Source organism: Emys orbicularis, chromosome 9, assembly GCF_028017835.1.
Source record: "Emys orbicularis isolate rEmyOrb1 chromosome 9, rEmyOrb1.hap1, whole genome shotgun sequence".
Lineage (NCBI taxonomy): Eukaryota > Metazoa > Chordata > Testudines > Emydidae > Emys > Emys orbicularis.
Genome location: NC_088691.1, coordinates 62,880,477 through 62,893,731, shown reverse-complemented (window position 1 = coordinate 62,893,731; position 13,255 = coordinate 62,880,477). Strand labels below are relative to the sequence as shown.

Here is a 13,255-nt window from a genome sequence, read left to right as displayed (position 1 = left end):
ATTTAAGTCCAAAACTTAAAGTTTTGTAAAGAAAAAAAAAAGCTTTAAAAAAATTAAACCTAAAGAGCAACAGAATTGTTTCCTCTCAATTAAAAACAAAATTCAATGTTAGAAACTTAAAAAAAATTACCTTTGACAGTGTCCTTTCAACACCAATTGCTTGTAGGCAGGAAGTTGCATTAAGTTTGCCCAATTTTCATCCCTTTTAAATGGTTGGAGAATACCCACTCCTGTTTCAAATAAAACCAGTTTCCTCGAACTAGATATAAATCATTTAGGACTGCATGCTAAGCCATAAGCATGAGCCACATACTCCCCTTTTGGATGGATCTGGAGATGATAACAACCTGGATACTCCTTAGCAAGCTCCTCTCTGTACTTTCAGAGAGCAAAACTCACTGTGAAAACATTTGTTGTATTTGTTTCAAACAGTTCCTACTTTAACCCCCTCTGATTACTAATAAGGACTAGATCACTGATCAATCAGTTTTCTTTAGGACTTTGGTTTACATCTTATAAACATTTTTCCAAAGGAAAAAAATGCTTTACAGTAGTCCACGTTACAGCTGCCTGCATTTTGTATTATACAACTCTGTGACAGTTGTACATTTCAGCTGGCACTTAAATGCTACAGACTTTCCTGGGACTTTTCATTCTAGCTTCTTTTTTATGCTCCAGATGTTGCAATTTATAGAACTCATTGAAAACTGGTTTGATACTGTAACGATCCAGAGTACTGTCACATCCCCATTAAGATTTAAAAAAATAAAAGACAGCAGGCACGTACACACACACACACACACACACACACAACGGAAGAAGAATAAAATAGGCACCTCATTCACTCCCTCATTTCTGCATGGTTCGTAGTCTGTTGTTCTCCTGTGTTAGGATCAGCCCCTTTCTGTATACGTTTTCCTGACCTACATTTTATTATCAGGTAGCTGCCGTTACATTTTTTTATTTCATACTCTACACCAGGCACAAATGAGGAAGGCAGAAAGAGCCAGCTCCTAACGGCCACATGGTGGAGCATTAAAGAAAGAAACAAATGCTTGCTACATTTAACTCATTGATGTTGCAGTTTACCTAAGTAGAAAGGTATATGTGTTTACCTAAGTAGAAAGGTGTGTGTGTGTATATATATATACACACACACACACAAGAGAGTGAGGGCTTTTTATTGGGTTGTGGGTGTGTTGGTGTGTGCATAAGAGATTTTACTCTGCTGATATTGCAATGCTTAGCCAAGCAGCTGGAGCAGATCTGGAAAGAGACCTACTGAGATGACCGTGCCTAACATCAGCCACAGTTGCAGTGGTGTTAACAGTGTTTGGTGCAGTAGCAGCAGCAACCAGAGACATGGACAAGAGCAGAATTTGAGTCCCACTGGCCACCTGATCACAGCCATCTGCCTTGGCATCATCGGGAGCCTGGGCTTCCTCAATAATCTCTTGGTCCTGATACTTTTCTGCCGGAATAAAGTGCTATGGTCTCCGATTAACCTGCTGCTGATGAACATCTCTGTGAGCGACATGATGGTGTGCATCATGGGCACCCCCTTCAGCTTTGCCGCCAGCACTCAGGGACGCTGGCTCATCGGGCCAGGTGGCTGCATCTGGTACGGCTTCGTCAATACCCTCTTTGGTAAGTGGCACCCTCCTGCTCTGGTGTGCACCCAGCATGCCACCTCCCCTCCTGCATGGTTTAGAGCCTCTTCCAGGCCCGTGCACACAGGGAGGCGCTAGGGCACCTCACCACACAATTCACCCCCCACAGCCTCCCCAGCCAGAGCTCCCAGCACTGAACAGGATTTGCATAGAAAGCCCTGCACTCCTTGCCCCGCTACAAATAGAGGTGCTGAGCTGCTGCCCCCATATAACTCCACACACCAGGCAGCAGTGAGCCCATTCACTACCTGTGCCCTGGCTCACTGCTTTCCTGTCAGACTTTGTGCCCCTCACTGCAGTGGAAAAGCAAGCAACAGAGAGCACCAGCCCCCCGCCCCAGACATGACAGGCTCACATTAGGGTGGTGTGTGGGGAAGGTGTGTGTGGAGGGAGGTGAAGGGCTGTGGGGCTGTATGTGTGTGTGGGGGAGAGTGGGGTAGTATATGTCTACCCCGCACACTAAGCCTGGGCTCTGACTTAGGTTTGAGCCCAAGCCCTGCTTCCATCCACACACAAATCAGTCTGACTTGGATCAGCAAGCACTCAGCACCCAGGTCCCAGAACCTTGCTAGGGAGCTAAGTCCTGCTGCAACTCAGGTCCAAGCCCTGTCATGTTGCAGTTTGAACACACTTCAAGCCACAGATCTGAGTACAGTATGGGCATGGTAGCACAGCTGAGAGACCCAGGGCAAGCAATTGTAAACCCAGGTTTACTATGCAGTGTGGATTCTCAAGCCTGGCTTGGAAACACTGAGTCTTCAGGACCAGGTCCCACAGACCCAGGCCTTTCAATGCAGTGAAGAGATATTCTGTGTGTCGGGGGGGGGGGGGGGGGGAGCTGAAGGGTTGTGGGTCTGTATATGTCTCTGTAAAGGATATGTGAAAGGCTGTGGGACTGTGTCTGTATGAGGGAAGGGGTGAACTGCTGTGGGAATGGGTGTATGTGGGGTGAAGAGCTATGGGACTATATGTGTGTGGTGAGGGAACTGAAGGGCTGGGGGACATTTGCGTGGGGCAGAACAACGGTGTGACTGCATGTGTCTTTGGAGGAGACGTGAAAAATTGTGGGACTGAGTAAGTGTGTGAAAGGATAAAGAGCTATAGGGATTTTATACATGCCGGGGGGTGATAAAAGGTTGTGACACTATATTTGTGTGGAGCAGTGAAAGGCTGTGGCACTGTATGTGTGTGAGAGGGGAGGCAGTCTTCCCCACTTACAATTTTGTCATGCTTGGCATTTTCCTTAAATTTGCAGCTCCTGGAGTAAGTAAAAAACCCAACTTTCACCTTTTTTTTTGTTTTTAAAGAGGAAGTGTATATCTCTCCTCATGGTTGTGGAGAAAACTTGAAAACATGATCATTAGAGGACCAAAAAGCAGAAGGCAAATAAACTTAAAATGTATTATATTGTTTAAACCTCATAATTTTGGGGACCAGAAACATGATTTTCTTTAACTTTTGGGGTTGACAATACTGGGATGGGGAAGGAAGAAGCTGTGTGTGTGTGTGAGAGAGAAAGTGAGAGGGGAAGAGGAATGGGAGGGTGTAAGAGAGAGAAGGCAAGAAGGAAGCAGGGGTTGTGTGAGGGGGAGAGAGAGAAAGGGAGGAGAGTGAAGGTACATGTGTGGAAAGTGAAGAGCTGTGAGTGCAGAAACCTGAGGAGAGCACGATGGGCTGTGTGTGTGTCTGAGGAAAGGCGGAAGGAGTGTGGGGCTCTCTGTGTTAGAGGGACACTAAAGAGCTGTGTACCTGAGGGTGCCAAAATGCTGTGTGAGGAGAGTCTGGGGGATGTTGGTGAAGAGTGGACTGAAGAGTGCTTTGGGGGGTTGGAAGGCTGGGCTGTCAATGTAAAGGGGTTTACTGAAGTGCTGGGGGTGCTGTGAGGTGGAAGTAAAGACTCTAGATGTGATTGTGGGGAGGGAGCTAAAGGCTATGAGATCTGAAGGGGTTAGAGGACTGAGAAATAGGAGCGGTGGAAGTGTAAGACCTACAAAGTAGGAAAGGGGACTCAAGAGAGCTGCATCATCTCCTCACATACTGAGGGGAAACACTCAGAGAAATCTCAGTTCATCAAACTAGGGATAAGTCAGGGCGATTGTAGGGAGAGAAGAGGAGAGGAAGAGAGAAGGGTGCAGATCTGCAAAAATTAGAGGGATGAGGGGAGAGAAAGAGACCCCAGGAGAGAGGTTCCCCAAAAGGGAGGTGGACGGTCTGATAAAAATGGCAATTTCCTGCAATATCCAGGACAATCCTTACAGAATTAAGTTTCAGGATCCTTTCAGTTCACTGTATTAAAATGCAAATGTTTATGTATTATTGTGGGATTGTATGTAATGTCCCTAGGGAGGGGACCTGACTAATGTAAACCCTGGAAAGTGTAATGAGCTTCAAAAAGACTAATTGAAACAATGTGCTTAAAGTTAAATGGGTTTCCTGGGAAATCTCTTGAGGGAGGGGTATGTGACTATAACCCCTCCAGTTATGCAGGACGTCAGCCCTGTGAACCTTTGCCCTGAGGAGGAGGCCCATTGTCTATGAATTACCTATTCCCCAATCAAAGACCCAAAGTGTATCAAGGAGGGACTCACAGCTTTGGAGACAAGGTGGTTATGAACTTATGACCACAAACAACCCCATGTTAGGGTATGAAGGACAGTTCATCTGTCAGAGCCCTGGTCAAAATTGGGGTGATCTCTGGTAAGCTTATTAGCATGCATGGAGGTTCTTTCATTGTTTTTAATCTGTGTTCTCTGCAATGCTTTCACCTTACGAATAACCATGCTTACTTAGAAAGAGCTGTGTGGGAACTTTACTGTGAGCAATTACATTTTTTATAGCTTTCGAGAAAGGAGGGTAAGCAGGCCTGATAAAGCAGAATGCCTTGCTGGGGAATTCACAGTGTAGGCAGGGAACTGTGCAGTCTGGAATTACCCTGGCCAGGAGGAAGAGAGACACATGTCTCCACCCAAGACAGGTGACAGCTGGGAGCCAGCAGCCTAAGAGTGGGTGTGCCCCCCACTGCAGGGGAATGCAGGTGCGGTTGCCCTAAACTGAGACAGACTTGTGCTGGGTGTCCACATACAAGCCCATCTAACCCTGGCTCTGTACTTAGGTGGCTAGCCAGAGCTGCCACCTGCGCTGCAACATCCACACTGCTATTTTTAGCATGCTAGCTCAAGCAGAGCTAGCGCATGTCTGTCTACCCAGGCTCTGAGGCTTCCTCCCAAGTGCAGTGTAGGTATACTCAAAGTCATTCCAAGGTATCTGTAACTTAGACGGGCACTTAGGGCTGTCTGTGGTATGCCACGGGCTGCTCGGGGCAGTCCAAGATTGGGAGGGCGGAAAGAAAGCTTCAAGCCACCTTAGCCTGCCCGTGGGATGTGAGTTCTGTGCTGGATCGCTACAGGTATGTCTACACTGCAATCGCAGGATGGGATTGCAGCTCATGTGGACATACCTAATCTAGCTTTACTCTAGCTAGGTTGGGTGCCAGAGAAGTGGGTTTGGACCCTGGCTAGTTACTAGCACACCCTGCAGCTTCACTACTCTGGTACCCAAGCAAGCTGGCTTAGGTATGTCTACACATGCTGCAATCACACCCCATGACTGCAGTGTAGGCATATGCTTAGAGTCAGATTAGAGAATTCCTTTGCAATCAGTAATAATTTATCTGCAGACAACTGTTAATCAGGTGCACAAACCAACCATGTTATTATTAGAATGATGTTTGGTAACACATAATAAAGGTAACATTCAAACAAATATTTATTTTCATGGATTGTAATTACTGTACAAAAATTCCTGCTAGACAGAAACCTGCTATATTAAGTCCTAGCTCAAATTAAATATTCATAATATTTAAATAAAAAAATATATACTTGGTGAGGTTTTTATGTTCCAGGAGGGGGGAATTTTGCAATCCAATAGCAAAAGAGAGGTTATATTTAAAAGATGAAAGTGACACTATCTAATGGTGCCATTATGCTATTCTAGGGGGTCTGCAAACTAACCCACAGATCTTTGCATGTCTCTATGAGTGACGTTGGACTAGATTGTCCCCTCCCACAAAGCAGAGCAATTGGGGCAGACAGATCCAAGAGAATGGAATTTTCAGGACATCATCCCTTGAGGTGGGAGGGACTATTGGGGTGCAAAGTGGGCCGGGGGATGTGGCTTTCAATCCCAGAGGATTCTGGGACTCAGCATAGAAGGGAATGCTGAGAACCAGGGAGACAGGGAAGTGTGTGGCTCCTCTCTGCTAGCATGACTTATTCCGGCATCATCTTCCTTTGACTAAATCTCACATGGCTGTTCAGGAGCAGCTGCCAAGAGTTAGTATTGCTTCAAGCAGTACTGACTCCTGAGGGGATTTCTGAACAGAAGTACATTGGCTCAGCACTATATGATGCCTTACAGGCATCTGATCCTGTCTTCCACTGCCTTCCAGCCCAGTCAGCACCCTAAAACCCAATGGAGACAATGTTCCACAGAGTGCCAACAGAATAGTTCCTACAAGGCATGGGGGGAAGGGGGCACAATACTTCACAGCCATAGCTCCATCCTCCGTGCTTTTCACACAGAATTTACTAGATCTCACATCCTACTGCAGAAAGAATGATGTGGAGCATTGGAATTAGTTGTGTACTGATGTTGCTTCATATTCTTGGAGCATGAGGCAGGAGCAGTGCACAATCTGCACAAATGCCAAGATGCGTTGAAACAGGAATCAATTTAAATTTCCAGACAATATGTTAGCAGCAATCCTAGACAATATTAAAGAATGAGTAATTTACTATCTGAACATTTTCCCATTCTGACAGAGCTAAGATATTTGATTGTTATTGATTGAAAATATCGAGAACAATCAGGACTGCTTTCAGGCAGGCAGGCAGATTAGGAAAAGGGTACTCAAAGAAAAGACAAAATTATTTGCCGGCTCTTGAGCCTCTGCAGTGAAGAAGGTAGGATCTCAAAGTGCTTTACAAGCCAGATAATTATAGCATCATTGAAATACTGCCAGCACTGGTGTGGAGGGTAGAAAACAAATGATGTTCAATATACTGCACAAAAGTGTTAGGGAGAGGGAATTTTGACCCAGGATAACTAGTGAAAATCTATAACATTACAAGAGAGCCAGAGGATCTTTAGTACCTACTCAGAATAGACAGGGCTTCAGTTTTTAAGGTTTTACCTGAAAGATTCTCATAAAGTAAGCTCAATTTATTTACCTAGGAAAGAGGAATTGTCTCTGATGGAGTATGAATTTGCTCTTCTAGTGGGTTTCAGTGCCTGAAATATGGGCCCAATCACGTTCTCATTGACGCTAATGGCAAAATTTCCATTTGGGGAGCGAAAGCTGACCCTTGAAGCTTAGATGACTAAGCTATCCTCCTAAGCTTGGTTGTTGTAAACGGTGAGCCAGGTGTTGCTTACTTTTTTCTCATGACAAGTTGAACTGACCCATGGCACAAGTGAGGCAAGCCGGATTTGACCCATTATCTGAAAGCTTAGCAGTGCTCTTTATGGAGAGACTAGAGTGCTACCACAGATAAGGTTGCAGCTGGAAGGATGGTTTTATGATTAAAACATTGGCTTGTGAATCAAAAGATCTTGGTTGAATTCCTTGCTTCTCCACAGATTTCCTGTGAAACCTTCAACAAGTCATTAATTCTCTCTCTGGCTCAGTTTCTCCTCTGTACAATGGGAATAATACTTCCTTTGTCTGTCTAGACAATTTAGATTGTAAACTCTGCGATAGGCATAGTTTCTTACTGTGTGTGACAATGGGGCTCTGATCTCAGTTGGCTGAAGAACATGCAATGCCACTTTTGAATGGAGTGTGCAACTGCAGGAAAGCCAGATCTCTGTGAAATTATGGCATTTTGCACAAAAAGTTGAACCACTTTATGCTCAGGATTTGGCACAGACAGCACATATGGAATCCCTCTAGTGGCTCCAAGTCTGCCTGTAGGAGGGTCCAAGTTCTTGCCCTGTATAACAATTCAGGTAATACACAGGTCTGATAGATCCTGATCTTTGTTTCAACGTAAAGAAATTTTTGTGCCATTAAGCAAGACATGAACTTCATGCTGGAGGCAGCGAGACCTATTCATTGAAGAACATCTGGTTTTCTGGGATCATTTGAACTCTGCATGCAGCCTAGAGAGATGAACTCATCAACACCTTTCACGGTGTTTGACCTCACCTGCACTGAGAGTTTTGGTGGTCCAGCTCCAAGGTTCTGGACCTTGGTCTTCTGTCATGAGACATTCAACCCCATAGTGTGAGTGGTGTCTTGGAGACCATAGAGGGCAAGGCTGAAATTCTCTGACTTCTCCACAAGCAAGACAGCATCTCCAGTGTAGTTTTGGTTGAGGGACACCTCTTGACCAACCTTGTTTTTGATGCAGCAAGTCCTAATATCCAGTCCATAGCTCAACAGAATAGCTCTGGGGTGAGAGTGCATCCCTGCCACGCACCTGAGGTTGTGTAGAAACATGGTGAAAACCATGAACCAATGCACACACTCACACCAATAATGGCGTAAAGATTGTGCACTAGATTTAGCAGAACATCTGCACTGCCAACTCAGTGCAAGCCAAAGTGCTTACCTGTCAACCAAATCAAAATCCACTTTGATGTCAATATAGGCCACGTGAAGCTGATGGTTAAATTTTAAGTGCTGCTCAGTCAGAAGCTGAAAGAGACGGACAGTGTCCATTGTTGATCACCCAACTGCGAAACCTGATTGCTGTAGACAATGATGCCATATGTAACTCAGATACCCATCAGATAACATGGATGTTGCCTGGAGTTGTATACGTCATGCTATGTCACATACTGCTGCTAAAACAATTGGCTTCAGACCGCTGGACAAGGAATCTTGTCTTTTTGAAAAGTACTTTGATATATGAGTAAAAAAGGCAGAAGTACGCAAGGAGAATGTAAATGTCTGAAGACATTTTCCAAGCCGTGGCAAAATGTGATCATGAGATCTACCTCAACTCTCTGGTCAACAAGCAGAGGGTGGCCTAAAGTACAACCATCTGTGTCCTGCCTACAAACCATCACATACCTGGCTGGCGCCATAAACATGCACACCCAGCCCTGTCAAAATTGATATGCTTAAAATTTTGCAGATTTTGGCCACAGGAGAATGTTTTGGAAGAGTCTAAGGTGAATAAGACATGCTACTGCTAAAATACGGATAGAATAAAAAATAGAAGTAATTTACTCTTTGAAAATTCTTCTAATGCTTTTTTTTGTCAGGTCTTAAGCTCAAAAGCAGCTTGGCCTAGAAACTTCAGATTTGCTTTATTTGCATCAAACACAAGAACCCTTGATGAGATCTAGTGCTTAGAGATATTTCTATTAAGGTCAGAACTTTATTAACTTTATAATCCAAGTTAATTGCTATGGATTTTTGGATGTGTGAACAGTGTCAGGCCACAAAAAGCTCTGTCACCAAAGCTCTGCTGGAGACTTAAATGTTTCATTTTATAACTGTGGGGCCAGATCCTCAGCTAGTGTAAATTGGCATAGCTCTAGTCAAGTCAATGGAGCTGTGCTGGTTTGAAAAATAGGGGGAGGGAATTCCAATTTTCTTCTCATTTCCCCCTCCACTCCCAAGGAGTTTTCTTGCCTGAAGTTCTCTTAGCCACTGGCAGCCAAAGCTCCCAATTCTGGATCATGTTGTAACAGGTGCTGTGCACCTGTTAAGAGGTAATTAAAGTTCCCAACTTTTTTATCACCAGGCAACTAGTGGAGATCCAGTCCTTAATAAAGATGATCCATGAGTAACTTATTTTAAATTGCCTTCTCTGAGAAAACTACTCTGTGCTTGAGTGTGGCGAGACCGATCTACACAAGTGAAATCTGGAATTCTTAAGTGCTTTCTGTGGTAAGAAAAAGGTGCCTGAAGAATCATGAGATACTGGTAAAGTTCAAAACAAAAACTAAGTATCCTAAGGATTTTTGTTTAAAATCTTCTAGTTTCAAAATTCTCTGGAACAATTTTCTCTGAAAATATTTTAACCACACACATTTTCAGACAATTCACTATTTCCAATCATAAGTTTAGAGATGGGTAGAAAAAAATAAGACTTACAATGGAAGCTTGGACACAACCTTAACCATGGACTCACTACTGAGGCTCACTAATAATGAGCTGGGATAACACTGAAACCAGCCCTTCATCAGATCCAGACTGCGAATCCCTAAGGTCAGGAATGTTCTGAACTGAGTTTTTGGTTGTGCTGGTTCTAAAGATAAAAAGTTCACATGTGCAGTTTGGATTCAGGGTATTTGTTGTAGCCTCTCTCTAATAAAAGTATGCAGTGATATGAGCTGTATCCCAAATGCATGTGGTTGCATTTTAAACACAGAAAAAGGTTCAATTTTATGCATGCCAGTACCAGTTATCTGTGTTTAGTCAAATTATGCTCTTAGTTACAGTTGTGCCAGCACACTGTTAAAATACCTTAGCACAAATTGAATGTTAACATTATAGTTTGTTTTCTCCTCACAGGAGCAATACACATGGCAAAATCCAAACAACAATCATATGCTTCATTTACCTATCTGTTATTTTCGAATTCCAATTACATCTATATAACACTGCACTGCACTTACCAAATAGGACCTCTGTATTACCTATATCTCAGAAGAGAGATTATTATACCTAGCAAAGATAAAATTCAGATTAGACAGGAAAATAAAGATGTCTTAATGTTTCAAATGGTAAAATATTGCATTATTAGCTGCAATTTTCATTGCTAGATGTGACGCTAAGTCCCAAAATTGGGAAATAAGGATGTTGTGTTCTATACAGTCCATCTTTCTTTTGTTTGTAGGGTCATTGCTAGGATATTTATTGTGTCTCTTAAATCTGAGATTCAAACAGTCACTGTACCAGGAATTGTTAATGTTCACTCTCCTCTCTCATGAGCAGACTCCATCTGTGAGCAGTGGGTCTTCCTATGAATCTCACTTCAAAACTTCATGAGATCATCTTCTCTCTCTAGTAACCCAAGATTTGTAAAATTATTAACAGTCCCTGATTTTCTAGGAGTTTGATCTTGTCATGCAATAAATGTATTTCCATTCATCAGTGAGTCGGTCAGAAAAGGGAGAGAGTTGCATAACATTTTTTTGTATTCTGTTGCCTTCAGAACAGTCCTGATCTGGTGCTCTAGTATGTATTTGTTCACTTTTCCATCCAGATTTGGCCTGTAAACTGATCAAATCAGTGTTTCCAAGACAGTTTTTTTAAAATTTTAGTCTGGGTTTGTTTGTTTTGTTTTGGTAACAACTTCCTCTAAAACGGTCTTGCACAATGTTTTTTGCATTTGCCAGGAGTCGGTCTCTTGCTTATCCATCATTAGCTTCCATGTCAGCTTAAAGACTCAAGGTCAGCTGTTGCAGAACTGGAAGGTAGATTATGTTTAGCATTGGTGTTCAGTGTTAGTACCTTTCAACAGCAATTTCTGTTCAGAGTGTTGCCAATTCTCATTGCTTTATCACAAGTCTTACGATGTTTGGTGTTTTCCTTAAAGGACCAGCTCCTGGAATCCTGATGATTACTTCAAATAAAATAATACTGAGATTATCACGTAGAGCACCTGGCCCTAATAGTTCTGGAGAAAAGCTTGAAAATATGGTTTGAGTGCACCCTAAAGACTCAGAAACCAGAAAGCAAATAAAAAGAACCTAAAATGTATTGTTTTTTAAAAAAACAACATGATTTTTAAGGAAATTCCATGATTTTGGGGGGGGGGGGGAGCTTGATTCTGGTTGGCAATACTGTAAATACTACAATACTTGAGGAACCCAGCTTCTGTCCACTCGGGCCTGTGGCTATGTCCCTGGGTTTAGGGACAGCTTAACCTATCCTGCAGAGGTCCAAAAGACCCTTCCGCCCCCCTGAAAATGCTGCATTGGGGGAATTGGAGAGCTCCTCAAAGGGGGGAAAGCCCATGCAAACCCAAATACTCAATATCACAAGTATTGTAAATACTGAGTAAGACCTTCCTTACTATTCCTGAAGCACAGCTTTTTCTTCCCCATCCTGTAAGAGCTGTGTGAGGATGAAGATAATTATGTGCTTCACCTTGGTTAATGATCTGAAAAAGCTTTGAGGTGACCTGCAAGTAATGGCTGAGCTGATGAGTCGTAGCAGACAATCACCCAGAACCATAAAAGTAGTTATTACAACCAGCAAGACATGATTAGGTGTAAAATATCTTTGGGAAAAGTTTGAAAGATGTCTGGAGAGCATACAGCATGTGAAAATTCTGCAGAGATTTTCTATTTTCATCAGTCATTATTTGTATTCCATCATTTACCTGTTTGCATACTGAAAATATGACCATGGAAAAGAGTTGTCCAGAGAGAAAAAAGAAGTGACCAGAAGGGGAAAGAGACAAGGAATTAATTTCCTGCCCAGCAAAAACAATGTAGTAGAAAAACATAAATCAGGACAATTTAGACTGTTCAGTAAATACCAGTGACACTCCTAAAGTTTGGAAGCTTGGGTAGGTCTCAAAGTTTCTATATATATCCAGAGTTTATAGGAATAATGTTAATGTTTTAATCCCTAAGTGTATTAGAAGGGCCAAAACTTAATTTGAAATAAAGAAACCTCAAGCTTTTTGGCAAAAGAAAAACAAAAAATCTATTTCTGTAAGACTGGAATTTGGTATCCTAAATGGTGATATTAAGGTATTTTTTAATCCAGGGTCTCAAAAGCACTCAGTGTTGGCCTAACTCTACTCCCATTGAAGATATCATGCAACCATAAACTATATTGTCTTTTCTGTGCTCCCAAACCACATTACACATAGTTTTCAACAAGATGTCCATTATTATCTTGTGTTTCTTTCAGCATTGCTGCTTTCCAGGTATCTCCCTCCCTCCGTCTGTGTTTGTGTCCTTCCACATGTAGAACCTTGCATTTTTCCAAATTCAATCTCATTCTGCTGTTTTCTGCATTTTTCTAACCTCTCTAGGCTCCTTTGAATTAAAATGACTTCACTGATGATTGCCAGAATCATAATGTATTCTCAGCCTGTTCACTCACCTGTCTGTGCTGCAAAAGATGTATTAACTGATGAGGTACTATTTCTCCATTCTGTATAGCTGAGATTGATTCCAGAGGGGCTGTTTGCTGCTTCTCTTGTAGCATATACCTAGGAAGCCCAAGTGTCCACTCTGAGCGGGGTAGGGCTATGAGGAAAGTCCAATGGCACATTTTGAGAGTACTCAGACAGAGATAGCTATATAACGAGAGAACTATCAAAGAGTTCAAGCAAGCAAAGCTCTGCTTTGATAAACAGCTTTCAGAGACACTCTGGGTGGAGTAAGTGTTACCGCTCTCAGGAGTATACCAAGGCTTTGGGAAATTCATATATATACTGGAATATATTTTATCTACTTGTATCTCTTTTCTTCAAAGTCCATGTTTATTTTCTTGCTATTTAAGGGTCACACCATGTTTTTGTAAGATCTCCTTTATCCACGTTGAGGATATTAAAGTTCTATATGTATTTATAAACTCTTTATAGATCAAGAGCTTTAAGGTAAATTTG

At 42.6% G+C, this 13,255-nt stretch overlaps 1 protein-coding gene across 1 annotated transcript in view; it reads left to right on the top strand.

Moving 5' to 3' along the window:
- The first annotated feature begins 1,286 nt into the window (after nucleotides 1-1,286).
- The window catches only part of LOC135884110 (vertebrate ancient opsin-like), a 165,153-nt gene continuing 153,184 nt past the window's right edge, over nucleotides 1,287-13,255 (top strand). Inside the window, exon 1 of the mRNA XM_065411403.1 lies at nucleotides 1,287-1,647. Coding sequence (XP_065267475.1) covers nucleotides 1,287-1,647 — 361 coding nt within the window. The remainder of the gene's footprint in view (nucleotides 1,648-13,255) is intronic.